This window comes from Anolis carolinensis, chromosome 5 (genome assembly GCF_035594765.1).
Source record: "Anolis carolinensis isolate JA03-04 chromosome 5, rAnoCar3.1.pri, whole genome shotgun sequence".
In the NCBI taxonomy this organism is placed as follows: Eukaryota; Metazoa; Chordata; class Lepidosauria; order Squamata; family Dactyloidae; genus Anolis; species Anolis carolinensis.
In genome coordinates this window covers 83,376,353-83,401,000 of record NC_085845.1, presented here as the reverse complement: position 1 = coordinate 83,401,000, position 24,648 = coordinate 83,376,353, and the positions used below count along the sequence as shown (strand labels likewise).

The following is a 24,648-nucleotide window of genomic DNA, read 5'->3' as shown; positions in this document are numbered from 1 at the left end:
GTTTCCATACATTATCTTATCTTTATATACTGCATGGTCCAACATTACGGTTGATTGTTATTATAATTGGGGCTGTGTTTGAAGATGTTGAGCATTTTGGAAAGAACAAGCTCAAAACAGAGGTCAATTTCACAGTCAAGGGATCTTTAGGATTCTCTTTGTGCAAAAGTGACTCACCCAATCCATATGGAAAATTGTTAAGTAAAAAAAAACCTAACAGCCTTTCCAAAACAGACTGTGATGTAACGATGACGTTCTTCTCCAACAGTAATAATAATAAAACAAATTCAAAAGTCTCATGGCATATGGCCAAGCCTTTGGGCACCTCTAAAGTAGCTCCTTGGAGCCTGGCCAGAGAAAGTCAATAAGATCATTTAGTGTACAAAATTAAGAAGCAGACAAGGACTTGTGGCAAGCCACATAGGGCTTGCAGCCAAAGAATCATATCCACCTAACTTCATTATAAACGCTTAAAAAACTGCAGCATAAAACAGGAATTAATGTCAAGATTAAGGCATGAAATCTCTGGTCTTAATCCAGGAAATATAATAATGGGTATTGATGACTTTAGAATAGGAAAACTAACAATACTGACAACGGCCACAGTGTATATGCTATTTATAGCACAATATATCCTGTATATAGTGGAGGACTAGCTGTTAAGCAGACTACCTTGAAAGAAACAAAGTTATACTCAGGCCTGAAAGACACTAGCAAACAACTATATTTAAACCAAGAAAGATACCAAATGTGCTTGTGTGTGTTTATGATTGAAGATGACACACTTTTTCTCTTACTAAATTGTGGAACCTTTAATTCTCCTTTGCAAACCTTGAGTTCCTTTTTCCGCCAGTTTTTACTTTGTTAAAAACCTGTACATTTTTATTTGGATTAGTATGACTGTCATGCATTAATCAATTATATGGAGTATATATCGAGTTCTTCCTGGGGTACATTCATACTACACAATTATAGCACTCTTGTTCCATTTAACCACTGTGCGTAGTTCTGGAATCCTGGGAGTTGCTGTTTAGGGAAGGACACTTACAATTCTCAACCAGAGAGTTCTGGTGCTTCACTAAACTACAAATCCTTGGATTTTAGAGGATATAACCATGGAAAATAAAGTGAAATTGTAGAGTTAGAATTGTGGGTAGTGTGAAGGGCCCCTGCTAGCCATTGCTGCCTCTTCTGTGCCCAAACAATTCATAGAGGCATTTTCCCACTTTACTCAGAGAAAAGGATGGGTGTTTCTTTATGCATGCGCACACACACACACACACAAGTTAAGGTAAAAGAAACACTGAAGGATGGCCAGCCACCCTTGGTTATCCACAGCTGGCCCACTTGCCTCCTTCTTCCCACCTTTTCTGGAGGGCAACCAAGCTGGGGGTGGAAGGACCAGAGAAGGCAAGCCAAAAACAAGAAAACAGTCACATTTCCACCTGAAGCACAGGGATCCAGCAGAAGTAGTGAGCAAAGAAACACCAGCAGTGATGAAAGGGATTTGTCTGGAGTTGCATCCAGGTTTTCAGTGATTTTCAGCATATTTTTTAATTACACACAAGTACATATAATAACCTGTAGGTTGTTATTTTTCAAGATGGTTCTTGGTTTTTATACAAATGTCTATAGGCCTTTAACAAAAAACAAAAAAGAAGGAAAATCAGCAGAACCTTCTGAGCGGGAGGCCTCCTATTCAGTTTCAATTTAAAGACTCACTGTTGGAATCTAGATATTAGTAGGGCTCCGAAACCAAGTTTTAGAACTTCCTGTACCTCATTTTATTCTTGGATGGCAACAACATGCTAGAGGAAGCACAGTCTTACTGCCCTGCTCCTCATCGCTAAATCTTTGTTAATTTTTATGTCACTTGGGGGCTATAAAGCCAATTTAGTTGTTAGTCATATAATAAGCATGTTGGACTAAAACACTTTGGCTCAGACTTTGAACTTCAGCTTGAAGGGTTTTTCAAGAACTTCTTTATCTGAGATTCCTGCAGAGTAAGAAAAAAGGCACTTGGAAGCCAGCGTGTAATTCAGCACTGGCCCAAAACTGCTCATGGATAAAACACAGACCAATGAGTCGCTAAGAGAATGACATAGAGATTGCTGCCATTCAAAGGAAATGCCACAGAAACTGATTGACTTCCCACTTAAAACCAACAATAAGCTCAGCAAACTAAAACAAACATGCACACAAACAGAGAGAATCTGACGAAGTGTGGGTGGATGCTTAAAGCAGAAATTAAGATAAAATAACATGCAGACACAACCAGCATTATTCCTGGCAATAAAATCATTTCCAAAAGGAAACTGCTAAAGTATGAGGACACACATCCATATGCTGCTTTGGAATTCAGCATAAGCAATATTTATCAAGGTGGCAATACTTTTCTATTAATAAATCTTAGGATTTTTATTATGGTTCTAACACATATAGTCTCACACAATATATTACCATAAATAACAGATTTCAGGACTCCCATTTTAAAAGGATTTCAAAATCTCTACATTTTTTCAAGAACCATGGAATTATTTTCATACGGACATTGCCAGAATGGTAAAAAAAAAAAAAAAAAACGGTGCTCCATTGGGTCTGTCAGTTTCACAGACAAATGCAAACAACATAGCTTCTTATTAAATGTCTTTCTATAGGCTTAAACCTAACAGTTGCCTCCACAACAAATTCATTAATTGACAGTTAAATCCCTTTAGGTCATTATACCAATCATATCCAAATGTCAGCTGCACAAAGAATATACCAGCTAAGCCAGCAAATATTATTCATGTGATAATCACTGCACATTAAAGGCAAAACTGAAGTTTCAGTTCATTGAACAGCCAGTAACATAAGCTTAATTTTTCTTACAATGCTACATTAATTATATGGTATGCGTAATGTTATTTCCTATGACTTAACAAAACTATAATGAACATTTTGTTGTACAGACAGATGAGTAACTATCTTGTTTTTGTTTATAGTTGATATCATTGAGGCTTTATGGAGTGGGATATATGACATTTGAGTGGGATAGTATTATAAAATTCTATGGGGATACATAGTAGGACATCCTCAACTAAAGTAAAACACCAAAACTTACAAACAAATGTTTAGTAAATGGGTAGTTTTGATCTCATAAAAGATAATCCAATCACTGTCAACAGCACAAACATCCAGAAAGCAGAGTATGGATCATTAAAAAATTCAAGCATATTGCCTAGTTCCTACTGGGGTTCTTGCAAAGAATAGCTTCAACAGTTTGTTCCTGTTGAGTAGCTCATGTTTTACCCTATATCCATTTAAACACAGAAACCAGAAGGCACTTGAGCTTTATTTTATGCATTGAATATACAAAATAGGCTTAGTGTAATCAAGGCAGCAATCGAGTAAGTGAAAACAATTTTGTGCCCCTCTGCTCCACCCCCCACCCCCACAGGCTAAAGCTGGACAAAGCCTGCAACACCTTTAATATAAAAGGGTGGATGAGGCAAAAAGCTTCATAACATCACTTGAAGCCTTCAAATACTCCCCAGCCCACAAAATTAAACTGGCAAAATTGGGCCAAAAGTGGCCCCAAAGCTCATCTTAGAAGTTGGATTTTGATTTCTGGTCACATCTAAATTGTATTTTTTGCCAATTTTCATCCAAAATTATGACAGTATAGGCCACAAAAAAAAACATAGGAGCAAAGAAAATGCCCTCAACTACAATTGCTCGTTCCTGGATAAAAGGAGAACACAACTGCACGCTACCGAACCCCAGTACTATGTCCCCCTTCAAGACCTTTCCCTTGCACATGGACATCTACTTCAGATAAGCCTAGAGACCTAGGCATAGAGACTCCTCATATATTCACAAATCAGCATTTGGGTAAGGAAAACTACAAGGCATTGAAGCCAAAATGATAGTGCAATCTCCCTTTAGTCATGGGGAGCTGGGGATTTGCAATGAACTTAATGCATTTTCTCTCGAACCATGACAGCTTATAAAAGCCCATCCTCACACAAAATTGTTGGCCAGATTTAAGGAAAAAGCAAAACTTCCATGTTGAGAAGCAGTACAGAACTTCCATTTTTAGGGGCAGAACTAGAACCTAAGGACAATCAGGGAATAATAACCACTGTCATGTCTACACTGTGGACTATCTAAAAACATTTGGCAACTGCAAGAGACATAATCCTCGATTATGACCTTGCCCTAACTCAGTAAGGCCACCATTTTGCTTTTCAATACGAATGTCCACTGAGATCATTTCAGGGAAATAAGCTATTTCTTGACCATTAAAAAGTTACTTCCAGGTACAAGATACTGTGGTGCTTTCCTGTCCACTACTCCACACTTCCACGTTTTGCACAACCTAAAAATATCCTTAAAGATGGGGAGATCCTCTGGAATGTTTAGGGGGATGTACAGAGCATGCAAGAAATGAGGCAGACTTAGCAACACAAACAGAGGATTCTTTCTGTTCACAAGAACTACCTTTGGATGAACCCACAAAGCAGTTTATCCTACTTACTAAACTCAAAATGTGAAGTAAGGTTTAAAGAGCACTAAGATGATTTCTGTAATTGCAGCAAGATTTGAAGTCCCTCCCCGCACCTGGTCCCTTGTATCCCATAAATGAGAACTGGGAACTCTGCAGGGAACCCTCCCCACCCCCAAAAAGAAAAAAAACAATCCAGGTCCTTTGGACCACTTTAGGTGCATATACAGAGAGCACTTGAAACTTCAGCCACAACCTAATTCAAATCTTTTGAGCATAAAAAGCAATACCATTGCCTTCAGACAAAAAATCTTTGACATAAAAACTAACCAAATGATATGCCATCTGAAAAGCCAAAATTCAGTTTGTACCTCTGGAAAGCTAAGAAAGCCACTGCCACGTGTGTTTTGAGTTATACTAAATACATAAAAAGCAGTAATGTTGTCCATTACTCTTGCAACAAATGAGACATTACAAGTCTGGCAGCAAATGTACTTTTGTAAAGAAAGGAAAACATTTCAAATTAATGAATATAATGCTGTTAAAATGACCAAGAAATACCAAGTAGACTCACCAAGCTCATTGAGGCTTTGAGCAGCTTTTGTTATCTCTCTGCTTCCTCCCTGCAGCTGCCCTTGAAGTCTCTTACTGAGATACAGGATGCGTATTATTCTCCGAAGCAAGTCACAGGCAGCCTGGATTTGAAACACAGATTCAGAATATGCTCACTATATTATTGTTACTACTAGTCGTAGTAATATTTACTTTATTTATACCCCGCCTTTCACCCAGAGGGGACTCAAGGCAGCTAACATTATTATACAGTTTTAAGTACCAGCTGTGGAAACCCTGCACACATTTTAGGGGCTTAGAATACTTGATCACTTTACAGGTCAGCTTGTGGCTTAATAACATCTAACATAGGCTATCATAAAAATACACAACTGAAGTTTGTTAAATACGAGCTACCCTGCAGGGATGGAAGGATATTTAGTCAGAGATACACAGTGAGAAAGCACTATAGAATAAAGGCTGCAATTCTGCTCTATTCAAGCCACTGAGATTTTTATTTGGACCTTGCCAGAATTTATTATTTATTTATTACATCATTTCTATCCCGCCCTTCTCACCCCTCAGGGGATTCAGGGCGGCTTACAACAGAAGCACGAATGGGCCTGAAACTTTCCCTTTTTGCTCATTTCAAATCTAAATTTAATTAACATGTAATCTAAAGGTTTCAAAAGGCCTATGGAAGAATAATGATTTTGAAAGTATATGGAAAAAATTATTGAAAAAATTTATTGAAGAAGCATTAAAGAAAGAAGATGGGAACCAGCCCCCACCAGAAGAAATGAGGTTCTGGTGGGATAATAAAGAAAAGGACTCCGGAGATGGTAGCACAATGGGGAAAAGGAGAAGAAATAACTACATGAATTGTGGAGATGGTTTTTTGGTAACAAAATGAATAAAAATGTAATAAAAATTATTTTAAAAAACAAATCTAAATTAAAAAAAAACTCAACTGCAAAAAAAGCCAGGAAGAACTAATTCTGTTTGCACAGTACCATAAACCAGCAAAATATACGTTAGCTTAATCTTCATCAAACTAGATTATTAAACATAAGGGTACAAGGATAGACAGTAAACACGTTAATTTAAATTAATATTTTAAAGCAGTTATATTATTCGGTAAAAATATCCTGGTTTAAAAAAATTCCTGAATATAAAGCTAGTATAGTAAAGCATATATTCAGTCCCCTAAAACAGAATCAATCTATCCATCAAACATACAGTACTTAAAGCCAACTTTTTTATCTGTCAAAATGACTTATGGAGAAAATAATAGATTGGTTCTGGATTGTATTTAAATCACAATTCAACTTCATGGATATAAACAATAACTTGCTTCTTGGAACTGCAATTTTAATCATCCCTTCCAGCGTTATCTGGTGAAGGATGCAAGAAGTTGTTCATCCAGATCTGAAGGATAGTCCTTGCCCACATCTAGTTCGCTATTTCATGCATATGCCTACTCTCTTCCCCTCTCTTCTTATGGCATAGCCAATGGAAGAGAAATAGAAACATCTTTCCAGCCACTTTTAATTAATTGCATTAACAGCTAGGTCCCCATATCCATGGGTTCTGCATTCAATGATTTAACAACCTGCTGATTGAAAATACTCAAAAATAAGGAAGGTTCTGAAGGGCCTGAGCCACTTTTGTTGAAGTAACAGGGGAGAAGAGGAAAGATAAAAAGTCATGGCATTCAGTCACTGAACATAGGGGCAGAGGGAGAAGATATACAAGTTCTACATTTATTCTTCAATGTTGAAGGTTAAAAACATCAGTGAAGCTAAGGGAGAGCTGTGGCATGCTGCCTCTCTTTTGGCTTTGCAGAGCCTGTGGTTCACCAGTCACTGATTTGCAATACTGCTCACTCCTAGTTTGTCAGCCCACAACTCAAGGGACATGAGCATCCATCGATTCTGGTAACCGTTGGGTCCCTGGAACCAATCCTCCCTGGTACAGTTTTCTTTCATTACAGTTTAGCTAAAGATCTCTAAACCAGAAACCATGATGGAACCACTGGGTTGTTGTGCATTTTCCAGGCTATATAGCCATGTTCCAGAAGCATTCCCTCCTGATGTTTCACCCGCATGAAACATGATGGAATCAATTCCCCTGCTAAATTCCTTGTCAGAGGATGATCTACAGCATGGAGACAGATATCCCTAGGAAACACCTCCAAAGAACTCCAGGGCTGATTGAAAACATTCTGGCCATTAAGGGAAATGGCACTAAAATGACTCCTGAGAAAGGAAGTGCTTTATTTCAGATTACTGAACATATGTTGATCAGTTCTCTAGAATGCTGGCTTCTGAGCACCAAGAGTAGGCTGCTCTAGTATGTAAACAAGGTTCTCCTTTTACATGGGATTTTTCTAGCTTTCCCCCCAATAATCAGCACCTGACCCTGGGTGGGACTTTGATAGCTTAGGTTCATACACCCCGGCTCAATATCTAAGCATCAGGTCCAAGTTATTAATTGTTTCCATCCAGCTGGTTATTCTAAGAATGATAGCCTGGACTGCTATTCTGTTCCTCTCTCTCCTTCCCTTATTGAGACTCAGGACAGGGACTGCAATGCTACTTATATTTGTAAGTAGCTTTTAGATAACATACAGATTTTAAATAAGGCTAGAGGAGATGTGGAAGGGGTAGTGGGAAAAGAGAAACAACAGCAACTATAAAAGCAGGGATGATCACATAGATCTTCCTCACACTTCTTCAAGGTACAACATGCCCTACAGTCCTAACTACAACAATCCCAGTGCTAAGTGAGATAAATTCAATATGTATTTACAGTCAGGTGGTGCATTTTGGGGTTCTCCTGGGCTTTTAAGACATTCAACAACAACCATGCAGATCTTTCTTGCTTTCTGAACAGGTAATTCTATGCCTGTAACATCTCACTGTTCACCAGAACTTCTGTCTTCTTTCTCCATTTTGTTTTAGAATGTTGCAAACTACAATATGTAATCTACAAAAGAAATTTAAAATAAACAAAGGCAGTTAAGATCATTGCTTCATCTATGGTTGCCTAGTGACAAATATTCCCTATAATTTCATAACCGTTTTTCTATATTATATAATAAGCAGTAACACTACAGACATTTTGCCCATTAATGTACTTCGTTGAGAACAATGCCTGTACCACTGGGAAAAGGAGTTATATGAAAAATAATCCTTTCATGCAAATCAAAAATTTAATTTATTTAAACGCATTGTAGATGCAGTCTGGATCTACAATTCAGTATTTATCTGTAAATACGTATTGAATTTATCTCATTTCGCACTGGGATTATTGTACTTGTAGTTAGGGGCATGTTGTATTTTTGTCAGGACCCAGGCTGCAAGGCACCAATAACCATACACAGAGGCCAGAATCTATCTACTATCTTTATTGAAGGAGTATATAAAGTTGGTAAAAACAAATGTAAAAGTTAGTCCAGAAGCAGACCTTTCAGGAAAGGTCAAAATTAGTCCAAGAAACAATGTCCAATATGCAATATTAAGGGCCAAAGTTGTAATCCAGTAACCGAAACACTCACCTTGCCAGGCAAGGTGAGGGGAGATGACGAGGTCCTTTAGTCCATGAACTTGAGCAAGGCTAGGAATTAACTTGATACTTGAAAACAAGGCTTGAATCGTGACACAAGGTAACGAGGAACAAGAACAAGGTCCGTGGATTTACTTGGTAAAATCCGTGAAACAAGGCAAGGTTTAGTCCTGGAAGGCGAGGCAAGGTCCGAAGGTAAACAAGGCTGGGAAGCAGGAGCGAAGGCTTGAGAACAAGGACAAGGCTTGAACAGGAACGAGGCTTGGAACGGAGCGCGCTGTCCAGACACAACTCGCTCCGGAGGCTGACGAATTGACTCCGCGAAGTTACTTCGCGGTTAAAACACCTATATAGAGTCTAACTTTCCCGCCGAGAGCAGTTCTCTGGGAACCAGAAACAAAGCTAATCTCTGAGACCAGATGTTTGACTCCTTAAAGATTCTCACGGAAAGCAGGCTTAATTGGCTAAATTCTTAGCAGCTATTCTAGCACTCCTGCGCGAGGCCGCTTCCAAACCTCTCTGTTGTTTACAAAACTCATGGCGAGAAAACACAGGAGATGTAGGCTCAGGGTTTGTTTGACATACTTCTGGAACACAACTCTCTTGCAGGTGCAAGGTTCCCAGATCTGGCTGGGAAGAACCTGGCTGGGAAGATTCCAGTTCTGACTGGGAAGGTAAAAAACCCAAGTTTTCTTCTTCATCAGGCATCACAATGTCATGAGCAGGACTACAAGGCCCATGAGTCATCACACTATCCCCCTCCTCAAGCCCCCTCCCAAACCGGGACTCTCTCCCCGAGGCGCGAGGTCGTGGCTTGGCGGGATAGGTATGATGAAAGCGACGGGTTAGATCAGGAGCATGGACTGTGGAGGCGTCTTCCCAAGAGCGTTCCTCAGGGCCAAAACCCACCCAGTCAATGAGATATTGCAGGCGGCGGCGGTGAAAGCGAGAATCCAAAATGTCCTGAACCTCGAACTCGTCCTCCCCATCCACCAAAACAGGGACGGGGGCCGGCCGGTTTACATCTGGCCGCACACCATCCGCCGGAAGGAGCAGGGAGCGGTGAAACACTGGGTGAATGCGCATTGAACGCGGAAGTTGGAGTTTGAAAGTCACGGGGTTTAATTGCGCCACCACTGGATAGGGGCCAATGAAACGGGCATCTAACTTCCGGCAAGGGCGATGGGAGGGCAGAAAGCGAGTGGACAGAAAAACCCGATCTCCTACCTTGATTTCGGGGCCCGGCTGGCGATGTTTGTCCGCGTGACGTTTATAGTCCTCCTTGGCTTGGTTCAGTTGCTGGAGCAAAAGTTGTTGCACCGCTGTGAGTTCCTGCAGCCAATCCTCTGCTGCGGGAACTTCTGAAGTTTCAATGACAGGGGGAAAGAAACGTGGATGGAAACCGTAGTTTGCAAAGAACGGAGTTTCTTTTGTAGAAGCCTGGACTCCATTGTTGTAGGCAAACTCCGACAGTGGTAACAGAGAAGCCCAATTGTCCTGTTGGTAGTTTACATAACAGCGAAGGTACTGTTCCAAAGTGGCATTAGTGCGCTCCGTTTGCCCATCTGTTTGGGGATGATGAGCGGAAGATAAACGAGAGTCTATGCCCAATAGTTTTTGTAGTGCCTTCCAGAAACGAGAGGTGAATTGGGATCCACGGTCTGTGATCAAACTCTTGGGCAATCCATGTAATCTGAAAACATGTTGGAGGAATAGATCTGCAGTCTCTTTGGCCGTGGGAAGGCCTTCACAGGGAATGAAATGGGTTAACTTGGTGAAAAGGTCCACCACCACTAGGATCGTGGTAAATTCACAGGAAGGTGGTAAGTCAGTGATAAAATCCGCAGAAATTATTTCCCATGGGCGAGATGGGGTAGGAAGGGGGTGTAAAAGCCCTGAGGGCTTCTCCCTTCTTGTCTTGGAGCGCTGGCATACTGGGCAGGTGTTGACATATTTTTCCACATCCTTACGGATCTTGGGCCACCAGAAATCTCTTAGGATCAAATGCATGGTTTTAAATAGTCCGAAATGCCCTGCTGGCTTGCAGTCATGACACAGACGAAGTGCTTTTTCCCTGCCCGGTCCTGGTGGGATATAAACATGATTTCTATAGCAAAGCAGTCCATCCTTAAGCGAAAAGGGAAAATGCAGTCCTTGACGAAGTTGGTCCTGCGCCCAGGCATCTGCTTGCTGACTAGCCCTGATTTCTTGAGCACAGAGGGGCCCTGGAGTAGAGGGAGTTGAATCAATGAGAGTGGATTTGGTGTTCCCCACTGTGAGCGTGGCAAAGTTCTCGGGTTGTAGTAGTTGGGATTCAAAGGTCTCCTTGCGTCCTGCAGCGTATTCCGGTTTACGTGACAGGGCGTCTGCTTGCTTGGTTTGGGCTGGGGTTACATAATGAATCTGGAAGTTAAAACGTTCAAAGAATAAAGCCCAACGTTGTTGCCTCTGATTTAGCTTGCGGGCAGTTCTTAGATGTTCTAGATTCCGATGATCAGTATGGACTTCAATGGGAAATTTGGCCCCTTCTAGCCAATGTCTCCAAGTTTCAAAAGCTGCCTTTATGGCTAATAGTTCTTTTTCCCAAATGGTATAGTTTCTCTCTGGTGCGGTTAGTTGACGAGAATAAAAGGCACAAGGGTGAAGGTGATCTCCCACCGGTTGTAGGAGTACAGCTCCAATTGCCACATCAGAGGCGTCCGCTTGCACAACAAAAAGGGTTTCAGGATCTGGATGCTGAAGGATTGGCTGGGACGTGAATAATTTCTTTAGTTGCTGGAACCCTTTCTCTGCTTGATCAGTCCAGCGGAAGGGCTGTTTCCCACGGATGCAGCTGGTGATTGGGTCAGACCAGCGGGCAAAATCTGGAATGAACTTGCGGTAATAGTTCGCGAACCCCAAGAATCGCTGCACCTCTTTCTTGTTGGTTGGCGCCCGCCATTCCAATACTGCTGAAACTTTTGCCGGGTCCATGGAGAGCCCTAGAGGCGAGATGCGGTACCCCAGGAAATCTACCTCTTGTAGATCAAAAGCGCATTTTTCCAGCTTGGCATAAAGCCCATGATCCCGCAATCGTTGTAACACCATTTTAACGTGGTTCTCATGTTCTGATTGTGATCTAGAAAACACCAAAAAATCATCCAGGTAGATGATCAAGAACCGATCTAGATAATCCTGAAAGATGTCATTGACAAAATGCTGGAACGTTGCGGGAGCTCCGCATAAACCATAATTCATAACTCGGGACTCGAATAATCCGAATTTAGTCTGGAAGGCGGTCTTCCACTCGTCCCCTTCTCTGATGCGAACTAGGTTATAAGCCCCCCGTAGGTCCAGCTTGGTGTAGACCTTGGCTCCTCGAAGTCGGTCTAGTAGATCCGAGATTAAGGGCAGGGGATAGCTGTTCCGCTTAGTGATATTGTTCAATGCTCTGTAGTCCACCACCAAGCGTAATTCCCCTGACTTCTTCTTCACAAACATCACTGGGGAGGCGGCTGGGGATTGAGAGGGTCTGATGAATCCCTTGCGAAGGTTTGTCTCTATGAATTCCCTGAGAGCTTCTTGCTCCGGTTCAGTCAGGGAGTAGAGATGCCCTCGCGGGATCGGGGCCCCCTCCACCAAGTCAATGGCACAGTCATAAGGTCTATGTGGGGGTAATTTTTCGGCTTCTTTTTCATTGAATACATCCCAATACTCGGAGTACTTCTTTGGCAAGGTGATAATGGGCTCGGTGTCTGTGGCATGGCAGACCTTGGCTACGAGGCAATGGTTTTGGCAGTACTTTGAAGCAAACTGCAGTTCTCTGTTGGACCAGGAGATGCTTGGGTCGTGAAGTGTCAGCCATGGAATCCCCAAAATCACAGGGAAATGGGGAACCTCAGTAACAAAGAAGGAAATCTCTTCCATATGTTCCCTTATCCACATCCTGGTGGGTTCCGACCACTGGCTTACGGGGCCCGTCTTGAGAGGGCGGCCATCGATGGCTTGCACCACACGGGCATTCTTGAAGTCATGATATTGTAATCCCAGAGAGTCGGCATACTCTCTATCAATGAAATTGTTGGTGGCTCCTGAGTCTATCATGGCGTGGATCATGACGGGTCCCTTTTTTGCTGACCATAAGGTGACCACTAGAAGGAACAGGACCCCGGTTGGCGGCTCTTGAATGGGTTTTTTGACCGGGTTGGCGAGCCTCTCTACGCCCGGTCGTTGGCTTCCCCCGCCGGCTGTGTGCCAGCCGCCTCAGACGCCTTCGTCTCCGTGGAGGACGCCGCCGCAAGACGGGCGGCGGGCTTCCCTTTGGCTGGGCACTCTCTGGCGAAGTGGCCCCCATTCCCGCAATACCAACAGAGGTTTAGGCGTTGGCGGCGGGCCTTCTCGGCGGCATCTAATCTGGGACGCACATTGCCCAACTGCATCGGCACCTCCTCGCTCCCTCTGGGGTATGGGGATGGTGGTGGGGGTCTCCACACTGGACGCGGCTGAACGCTGACGGGAGCGAGGGGTTTTGCCCCAGCTCTACCGCTCTGGCCTCGTACCCACTGTTTCCTGTTGGCAATCATGACTTCAGCCCGTAAACATTGATCAATGAGTGCTTCAAGAGTGTGGGGAGGATCCACCTTGGAGATTTCCTCCAGCATTTCAATGTTGAGACCCTCCCGAAATTGTCCTCTGAGGGCTACATCGTTCCAGCCGGTGTTGTGGGCCAGCACTCGGAACTCGGCTATGTACTGAGACATGGGTCTGTCTCCTTGAAAGAGGCGGCGGAGTTTGTGACCGGCTGCCTCCAAATTGTCCTCAATTCCCCAGGTCTCCTTAAGGTGGTCCAAGAAGTGTTGCGCTGATCTTAGGTGTGGAGAGGCTTGGTCGAACAGTGCCGTCGCCCAGTTGGCCGCTGGCCCGTCTAGAAGACTGTAAACCCACGCCACCTTGATGTCTTCTTGGGGAAACTCGGCGGCACGGGCCTCTAGGTAAGCCTGGCACTGGCGGCGGAAAACTTGGACCTTGGAGGCTTCTCCAGAAAACTTGGTTGGCAACGCCATGGCCGGGAGGCGGATTCCGCGCTCTCTCAACCCTTTTATTTCTCCATCCTGCGCGTTGAGTCTGTCACGGATGCGGTCCACTTCGTCCTTGCTGATGGTGTAGCTAAGTGGCTGTCCACCCGGCACGGCTCCGGTAGACATTCTGGCCTTGGTTAATTGGTGCTTATGGGCGCGGAGTCAAACTGTCAGGACCCAGGCTGCAAGGCACCAATAACCATACACAGAGGCCAGAATCTATCTACTATCTTTATTGAAGGAGTATATAAAGTTGGTAAAAACAAATGTAAAAGTTAGTCCAGAAGCAGACCTTTCAGGAAAGGTCAAAATTAGTCCAAGAAACAATGTCCAATATGCAATATTAAGGGCCAAAGTTGTAATCCAGTAACCGAAACACTCACCTTGCCAGGCAAGGTGAGGGGAGATGACGAGGTCCTTTAGTCCATGAACTTGAGCAAGGCTAGGAATTAACTTGATACTTGAAAACAAGGCTTGAATCGTGACACAAGGTAACGAGGAACAAGAACAAGGTCCGTGGATTTACTTGGTAAAATCCGTGAAACAAGGCAAGGTTTAGTCCTGGAAGGCGAGGCAAGGTCCGAAGGTAAACAAGGCTGGGAAGCAGGAGCGAAGGCTTGAGAACAAGGACAAGGCTTGAACAGGAACGAGGCTTGGAACGGAGCGCGCTGTCCAGACACAACTCGCTCCGGAGGCTGACGAATTGACTCCGCGAAGTTACTTCGCGGTTAAAACACCTATATAGAGTCTAACTTTCCCGCCGAGAGCAGTTCTCTGGGAACCAGAAACAAAGCTAATCTCTGAGACCAGATGTTTGACTCCTTAAAGATTCTCACGGAAAGCAGGCTTAATTGGCTAAATTCTTAGCAGCTATTCTAGCACTCCTGCGCGAGGCCGCTTCCAAACCTCTCTGTTGTTTACAAAACTCATGGCGAGAAAACACAGGAGATGTAGGCTCAGGGTTTGTTTGACATACTTCTGGAACACAACTCTCTTGCAGGTGCAAGGTTCCCAGATCTGGCTGGGAAGAACCTGGCTGGGAAGATTCCAGTTCTGACTGGGAAGGTAAAAAACCCAAGTTTTCTTCTTCATCAGGCATCACAATGTCATGAGCAGGACTACAAGGCCCATGAGTCATCACAATTTTGAAGAAGTGTGAGGACGATCTATGTGATCATCCCTGTCTCTATAATTGCTGTCGTTTCCCTTTTCTGACTACCCCTTCCACATCTCCTCTAGCCTTATTTAAAATCTGTATTTCATCTAAGAGCTACTTACAATATAAGTAACATGCATTCTGGAATATGGCTATCTAATACAAACTCTTATTCATAGAACCATTCATCACATTACAAAGCTGTTATGGTTATTGATTTATTTATTGGATTTAAACTCCGCCTTTCTCCCAGATTGGGTTTCAAGGCGATTTACTATAAGGTTAAAAGACATAATTAAAAGAGTGATTTTACAAAAGTTTAAAAAGAATTAAACATACTATAAATATACATTAAATATATTTTAATGTATTTTTAAAAAGCTTAAAACATTTTTTAAAACTACAGCATTTACAAAATAGACACATTACAGGATTGTTGTGTGTTTTCCGGGCTGTATGGCCATGTTTCAGAAGCATTCTCTCCTGATGTTTCACCCACATCTATGGCAGGCATACTCAGAGGTTGTGAGGTATATTACATTACACATTACAGCTACACAATTGAAAATTCAAGATTTAAAAAACTTGCCAAAATAACATTACAGTAAAGCATGCATTATTTTTAAAAGAATCCTAAAAGTACAAAACAGATCAGAGAGTGGATCAAGCAAAACCAGAATTTTAGGGCAAACTATTGCTAAAGGGCAAATGTTGAAACTGGTTGGCCCAATGTTTAATCATACAAGCCAAAATTAGTTGGGACAAATCCATAGAAGAATTTAGTTAAGCTTTGCTGGCTCTGGAACATTAAAGCACACTAAATACCAGTTGTCACTTAGGAAACAAACTGCAGCTACAATATACAGTACTGAGGTGCAAATAGATACGATGACTTTTAGGGTTTTAAAAAATTAACAAGAAATGTAGTGGAATTAGGATTCCATTGGCTGGATCCACCTGAACATACAATTTGTCTTGCAGAAGTGATTTCCTCCACCCACCTTCTTTTAGCACCACCACCTCCAGACTCCTAAAAATTTCACAGAATGGGTTGGAGGAACCCTTCTGAATGTGGTGAAGGTAAGGCTGCGGCGAGGGGAAATCCCTGATGATGAAGCATGGAAGTTCATTCCGCTTGATTTCCTAAGATTTCCTTCATGCCTTCGCCTTCTTCCCCTGACTATTCACCAAGGGTCCCCAACTCCCCAGGAAGTGTTTTGGGAACAGATGGAGGGAGAAGCATGGAAGTCCTCTTTCACTTAACGAGTTGCACATGTCTAAATGAAAATTCAACCCTAGGCTAAAGATAGGATGCTTTTATATGTGAGATTCCCTTTCCTGACTCCACCAACTAAACAGAAAAAGAAAGAAAAGGTCAAAAAATCAACTACAAATTTGCATTTGGTCATTCTAATTTAATGCTGATCTTCTATACATTTTCAACTATATTGTCTTCATTCTAACTTAGGAGTCACCTAAGTCCCAGTTTTGGGGGAAAGACAGTATAACTAATGTTGAGGAGGGGGGAAAGCAGTAGATAGAGAAAACAGGCAATTACTCCTGAACACCCTGGGATTCCTTCCTTTTTCAAATCAAGCATCCAAATTTCATGCTGATTTAAAAATCAATACAAAGAACTTTCTGCTGCCAAGTTAGCAAGTATTTTTAAGGAATGTTTACAAAGTTAAATATGCTTTCCTATTTGGTTTACTTAAAATATTTTGGGGGAAATAGAATTTCTGATTTGCTGGAACTGGCTGAAACCAAGGGGGAAAAGATACTTAACTCTATGCTAAAGATGTTTCCATGGGATTTAAAAAAATAGTCTCATAAAAATCAGTTTGAGTGAAAATAGAAGTATTTTTTAAAAGGAAGTACTGTAGTGAGTAAATAAAGAGGCCCACCGTACCAATGTATAATGAGAAGCTCCTTTTTCTTATATCTATAATCTCTCTTTCAAGAAGAATTTTTGAAATATTCAGTATACATATGCAATGCTTTCAATTATTTATTCTGGGAGTGTTTCCCACTCCGACCAGTCACCATAGCAACACTGTATCCAGCCAGAATAAAGTCTATACAGTTAACTGTGGCCACCATTAATTCTTCTTCATATTATCAGCTCAAATGTTGAAAGTGTGAAAAAAGAGAAAATCTAAAACGCTGCCTATAAAACACATGCATGGTCTTCACACAATCGCTATACTCCAATCTACAAAATTCTCTTCCTTTTCAGAATATCAGCAAATAAATTACCCTTTCAAAATACTATTTTGAAGTTAAGAGAAATGTTGATCAGAGTTGAAGATTATGGGCATGACCCTGGGCCTAGGACATCTGAAGAATTGCATTTACTCATATGGGTCTGCCTGAATTTTAAAGTCTTCAGATGAAGCTCTTCTCTGCATTCTGCCCATCTCACAGGCACATTTGGGGAGAAAGTGAAAGCAAGGCTTCTCAGGGGCTGCTCCCAGGATATCAAACACTCTTTCAAGGTTTACTTGGTACTACATCTGAAGAAGTGGATTTATATCCACAAAAGCTCATGTTAACATAAACATGAATTGCAGTTGGGCCCCCACATTAGCAGGTTTGAGCTTTGTGGATCTGATTATTTAAGGATTTGATTAATATGATATCTCCAGGAATCTCTAACAATAATTATAATATAATAATTTATTTCTTATATCCCACCTCCATCTCCCCAGGGGGACTTGAGGCAGCTCACATGGGGCAAAGCCCTAAAAACAACAATTAACATATGCATAAAACAGTACAAGTTACAAAATTAAAATACATAGTAAGAATCAAACAATTTTAAAACTTACAATAAACACAGGACTTATCAGTTAGACAGGAGGGAGGGCTGTTTAGGGTTACGTGGGAGGGGCACTCATTTTCAAACTCATTTTCACTGAGCTTTATGGTTGTATTCAAAGGACTGTTTGTAACTGTAAGACTGTATAGACATAAATGTTATATTATTAAATAACCTGAGATACCATACAGCCAGTGTATGGCTTCAAGTTGCTTCTGAGTTATGTCAACTCTCAACACAAACCTATCACTGGGATTCTCTTGACCTTTCTCTAAGTCTCTGTATGCTCCCAAGTTGTAATCCAATCCAACACTTAGACCATGCTGGTTCAGTAATGATGCTAGATAAACATATTTATTTATTTACGACATTTATATCCCGCCCTTCTCAACCTGAAGGGGATTCAGAGCGGCTTACAAGTTATACGTACATATAATATATTATATTATTAGCAAGCACAATATTAGTATTATATATTACTATATTGTACTATAACACTATACTGCAATATTATTAGTAATATTACATGTAATATATAATAATTATTATATTGTATTACAATATTGTGATCAATATTATATGTACATGCAATAGATTATATTATTAGCATAGCACAATATTAGTAATATATATTACTATATTGTACTATACCACTATACTGCAATACTATTAGTAATATTACATGTAATATATAATATACAATTATTATATTATATTATTACAATTATAAATAAATAATAGCGATAATAACAATCATAACAAAATACTGGAAGCCTATGATAATAAGAATAATAATATCAAAAATAGTGGCTACAGGTTCTCAACTGAGTCGCAGGCCACATAAAATGACATTGCAGGCTACATTCAGCTCACAGGTCTTGAGTTTGACACCTGTACTCTAGAGGAAGTGGATCATGGAGATTTCTAGCAAGATGTTCCCTTTAGTTAAAAAGAAGTTTTTCTAATTCCACTTTTCCACTTTTGCATGAGTTTTGAGCTCCTATCCTCCTATTTATTTTTCTTCTCTCCCTCCCTCCCTCCCTCCTACTTACCCACCCTCATTTATGCTATAAGAGACAAACACAGCTATTCCCTCATGTCCATCAACCAGGCCAAAGACATTTTCAATGAGAAAATATTTTGTAAACTGACTGATTTGCTGAGGGTTTTTAATTGAAAAAAATGTGCATTTGCTATTTTTTCCATGATGCTGTTTTTAATTGCTTTCAATTTGTTCGCTTTAAGATAATAATCTGTTTAACTGTGTTTTGATGTTAGAATGTGTTGTGTTTTTAGCTACATCTGTTTTTTAAATCATGTTGTAAAATGCCTTGGGATTCAGTACTAGAGAAAATGGCAGGACAGAAACAAATGCTGCTGTTGCTGCTGTTATTTCTGGAGAAGAAAACACTCCTTAACTTACCTGAAGCCGAGCTAATTGCTCAGTGCGTGACACGATTTTGTTGTATGGGTCAACAATTTTGGCTCTGATTCTAATGAAAAATGAAAAATGTTTTAGTAACCATGGTAGTATTTGTAAAAAAAACTCTAAGGAAATTAGAATATAAAACTCCACACAACATTAAATAGATGACATACCTGTCGACAGTACTCTGCAAGGCACTAATTCTGGTCTGCATCATTTGAAGAACACCTGGATAACAACAACAACACGTTTTATTGATTAGCCCATCGGCCGTATCAAAACATTTAACACAGACATACAACATACAACCAGAATCTAAAATAAACAGTTATTCAGGAATAACTTGAATAACGACGACATTTAAACCAAGTTCTGCAACTAAGTTAAGCCTGGAGAGCTGGAAGCATTCCACTATGTGGGTATTTTGAGTAAAAGAGTTTAGGTGCAGCAGGAAAGGAAAATGATTTCTGTCAAACTTCGGCTTAAATTCCAAGGTTTTGACATATGGAAGGAGGTCCCTTGAGACGGCTATGTACTCAATAACGCTCATTAGAGCCAAAAAGATATGTGAGTTTGGCTGGGTAATCAATCGCCTTCCAGAGCACCATTTAGGATGTGGAGATTCAATCTTGATGCTGATTGAGCCAAACACAGCCCTGCAAAGTTTGTTTTTTGATCTTTGGAACGCTGGGTTAGAAGTGGAACCTCATATTCAGCGGGGGGAGGAACCTGGATAGCAAATGGTTCAACAAACTGTTAAATGAGTAAAATCAGTATTTAAACAGCAGAGAACTGACATAAAAGCCACTTCCATTCCCTGTTAGAATAAAGCAGCTCAAGTCAAGTCACTTAAAATGATTGAATTAGCTTTAGTACACGTGAGCTTGTAATAGCTCTCACGGAAATGTGAAGTATACAGAATGTTTTATTGGCCATATAACATTTACGGTCTCATCCAAAATATGTTTATTCAAGCACTAGTCCCATACGCTTAAAAAGAATGTACTTTTCTCCAAATATCCAAATGGCTGCAGCCTTACAGAGTAGTCCTACATAGATCTATCAAGAAGAAAATCATTATTCATATTGTTGCAACAATACTAATGTCTAGACAAGGTTGAAACCTCAATCACATAATCAACAATGTAAAAATGATTAACTGTACAATGATGATTTGACCAGCACTACTTGGTGAGCCTCATAGTTAAGTCTGGTTTTATATACGGGTCTCCCACATTTCAATCCAAAATTGCACCTATATAATACAAGTTTAGTAAGAAACATTTTGCTTTAGGACACTGAAATCTAGAATCAGTATTATGCAGCATTGATGAGGACTTTATAATGCATTATTTCCTATAATCTCAATTGAATCTACTAGATAATACACACCAAAATATGAAAATTAATTCAAGAAATAGAAGAAATATCCTCGCTGATATGACTGGCTATCCATATGTAACAATTTACACCAAGAAGGTTTTCATTACTCCCCAAATCCCAACAGTCTTCAAATCATGAAGTCAAATACAAGATTTGATAGTTTTTTACAATCCAACCTTAAACAAGTTTGATTGAAGTGACCTGGATCATATTAATATAATGCCGTGCATTGTAAACTATAAACTGCATCACTTCAAGACTGAGTGATGACTGTGAACGTGACTGGCTTTAAGAGAAGACTAAATACTCTAACAGATCATACTCTGTTTCATCTTGAAAGCTAAGCAGGGTCAGGCATTATTAATACTTGGAGGAAGGACCAACAAGGAATACTAAGTGCTTCAGGCTATATTTCAGAGAAAGGCAATGGCTGGCCACCTGAGTATTCCTTGCCTAAGAAAATCCTATGAAATTCATGAGGTGAGCATAAGCAGACAGGTGATTTGAAGGCAGGCAGGCATACACATACAAGGAGAATAATGCTGCAGTGACAACTTGTCATTGCAGTTATACATTAGCTCCAGTATTTTGGCAATATGCCTCTGAATACTAGTTGCTGGGGGGACATGAGCATGTAGTGCCACTGTACTGTTCTGTTTGTGAGTTATTTTATTATATCATTATCATTATCATCAATATTTCATCTTTCTCCCAAAAACTGGGACTTAAGGAGGCTTACAACTGAAAAACATACAGCTGAAAACATACCAAAGAAGTGAATATTAAAATGGGATTCAAAGACTAACAATACTGAAATTATTTAAACTACACTGAAAAATAGGATTTGGACTGGTCATATAGGGTTTTTCTGATGTTCTTCATTGAGATAAGATTCAAGATTACAAAGTCCTAGCTTGTTTGCTAAACCTAATCTGTGGAATTAATTCACAGAAGATCCAGGGACGACCACTAGCTTTTATGATTTGATGATGTCCTGCTATTACAAGAGTTCAAAAACCAAGGCATGAAATCCATAATAATCAACAGTTTGAGATCAATAAGCCATAAATCAGAAATGTATCCATCTGAAGGTCATAAATCCAACAGCAGGGTCCAGTTCTCACAATGAAGGCAGAAGTTTCTGTGGAGCCAGGCCTTCCCAGACGAATGATAATAGGCACTGTCAGTCTGATAAATATTTTGATAATACTTGAGAAATAACTTCAGTGGCCAGAGGTTATGGATATCTTTAAATGGTGCTTGCTGTAAGCTGTTAAATGGTTTTATTTGATAAGTTAATTGGGTTTTTATATCGGAATATGATGTTTTAACTGATTATGTATTGTGGTCGGATGTATTTGTATGAATTTTATATGTTGTGCGCCACTTTGAATCCCACCCATGGCAGAAAAGCGGGATAGAAATGAATAAATAATAATCATTACTCACTTAATAAAATGGCTGATAATCTAACTACTCACTACATGTTTCAATCAGCTGGAGACATATACAAAGGGAATTTGACAAAATCTTGGTTATAGATCAAATCTGTAACAGGACTCAATGATTAGGATAAAAAAGCACTGAATATTTATAAATAAGGAAGTAGACCAAATATGCCAAATAGCAACTGGACAGCAATACAGTAGTAGTTGGTGTGTGTTTGTGACACTGGCAAAGGCAATGACAGTGCAACATAACTAACACTTGTTAGTAGCGTGCAGGAGGATGCACAGTGGATCTATTTTGAATATATTCTGCCAAGAAACCTCTATGATGGCACACAATTCAAACTGAAAAAAGGGATAGTGCCAAGTCAGAAGGCAATCAATGAGCTACAGGGGTAAAGCAGAGGACAACAATGAGTGAAAGAGTTCTATGGATACCTGACTGCTAAAAAGACAAATAAATGGGTCCTAGAGCGAAATCAAGAGTAAAATTTCCGTAGAAGTCAAGATGACTAAACTGAGACTGGCATATTTTAGACATATCATGAGAAGACACAACTCACTACAAAAGTCATTAATGCTTGACAAGGTAGAAGGCAGCACAAAAAGGGAAGGACCACATTACAGATAGATAGCCTCAACCAAGCAAGCCAAGTTCTTGAGTCTGCAAGAGCTGAGAAGAGCTACTGAAAGTCTTTCATCATAGGGTTACCATAAGTCAAAGTCAAATTGATTGACAGTTAACAACAAGACTAACATGGCTATATCTTCATGATTTGAAAGGTTAAGGTTTTTCATGAAATTCAAAAGCAGCCTAACCGTTTCACAAGAGGTTATAAGAAAGGAAAGCTCTATCTCTCACTACAAACGTTGCGAACAAACCTTCAATTCTTCAAAACTTTGACCATTAACATCTGTGGGATTCACATACAAACATAAATACAGAATCTGTTCTCATAATATGTGATATATTTCTTAACCTTAGAACACTATAGGTACTTTAGACATATTCTTTAAAATTGCCTTATAACGAGTCTAAATTTTGAGATTATTATCACAACAAATAACCTCAAACTTTTCAGACCTAAGAATAAAGAGGTCTCAACTCCTAATTAAAAGGGGGGACATTTAAGTAAAGCATAGGGATTTGTATGTACCAATAGAGTCATATTATTAAAAATGAAATTTGTATTTTTCCCAGGAAGAGTGTCATAGCTACATCTGAGCCTATTTCATGCATCTGAGCCTATTTCATGCAAAAGGACATAGCACAACTCAGCTTTATAAATTATCAATTTAAACATACGTCTGTAGGAGTCCAATTCCATATATGTAGCTAAATAGGCTCAGCATACCAGAGTGACATAACAAGAATTTGTCAGCCCACGTGCTTGTTGAAGCTTAGTCATCTATACATCAAAGAATAAGGATTCATATAAACCTATACATTATTTGATAAGAAGTTTATAAAGTAGAAGACCATATTTGCAGATGACATATGCCAGAAACAAGAATGAAAGAATTCTCTGTTCTTGGTTCTGCTGGATCTGTTGTATTCAGTATATCTTAAAACTATTTTAATGAGTTGTTTCAGTCTGTTTTAAATATTTTTGTCTATTGAATATTTTAAGTGTGCTAACTTATTGTACATCACCTCAAGGTCCTGCTGGGTTGAGAAATGATAAATAAATGTTGAACATAAAAAATAAGATCCACTATAGCATCCTTTTGGATTGCTTGGTTAGTATGGGACTTAGGGAGCATTGTGTTAAAATGATTAAAAAAGGTGAGGCCCTTTGATATAACAGAATTCGGCAGAGCTTAATTATATATATTTCAACATCTACATAAGACCCCTGGGACAGTCATCCATTTGTTGGGTCTTATCGCTATGTTGATAATACTCTTTTTCAACTCAGCCACTTTGAGTCTCCTTTAAGAGAAGAAAGTGAGAAATAATTATTGTAATAAGAACTTTTACTAGGAATATCCTCAACTGCTTTGGCTTGAATATGGCCTAACAAGTGGAGGGTCAGCCTAGAAATTTGGAAAGTTAATAGAAATAATCTAATCAAGAGTAGGCGAATAGCCTCCTCCAGAAGGAATTGCTGAGTTAGAGCTTGAAAATATACCTGGATCCAGTACGGATCCTATAAGCCCCGGTGGTGGAAATAGGTAACGGTGCCTTTGCAGTTTTCCTGGGGAACATTAATTTAATAAATAATTACTTCCTTCTAGACTATTGCAGTGTATTTTATATAGAATCAGCTTTGAAGTATACAAAACTCAGCCAGTAAAAAATGTCTCCCTACAACAAATTTAAGAAGCTACCTATGAATGGATTTTAGGGCTGCCCATTTTGACACCCTTCCCATAATATTTTCAATATTATTTCTTCCATAATGATTTCATTCAGAGTCCCCTTTTTAATTCAAAGATTTGATGTTAATTGACAAACAAGCAACCAGTATCAGGCAACATCAGATCAAGTTGAAAGTGATGAAAACCAAGAGACCACAGTATTATAAGAAGAGTACCTCCTAGTACAGGGGTCCCCAAACTTTTTAAGCAGAGGGCCGGTCCACAATCCTTAAGACTGTTGAGGGGCCGAATTATCATTTGAAAAAAAAATACAAACAAATTCCTATGCACACTGCACATGTCTTATTTGTAGTGGGGAAAAACCCCAACAAAAATGAAAGAATAATATAATATTTTAAAATGAAAACAATTGTAACCAACATAAACCTATCTG

The 24,648-nt window shown here is 40.0% G+C and overlaps 1 protein-coding gene across 2 annotated transcripts in view; it reads right to left on the bottom strand.

Moving 5' to 3' along the window:
* cog5 (component of oligomeric golgi complex 5) overlaps positions 1 to 24,648 on the bottom strand; it is a 244,452-nt gene that overhangs the window by 202,648 nt on the left and 17,156 nt on the right. For both annotated transcript variants that reach the window (XM_008111582.3, XM_008111583.3), the window contains exons 4-6: positions 19,236 to 19,290; positions 19,060 to 19,129; positions 5,061 to 5,181 (exon numbers count right to left, since the gene is read on the bottom strand). In XM_008111582.3, the coding sequence (XP_008109789.2) occupies positions 5,061 to 5,181; positions 19,060 to 19,129; positions 19,236 to 19,290 (246 nt within the window). The remainder of the gene's footprint in view (positions 1 to 5,060; positions 5,182 to 19,059; positions 19,130 to 19,235; positions 19,291 to 24,648) is intronic.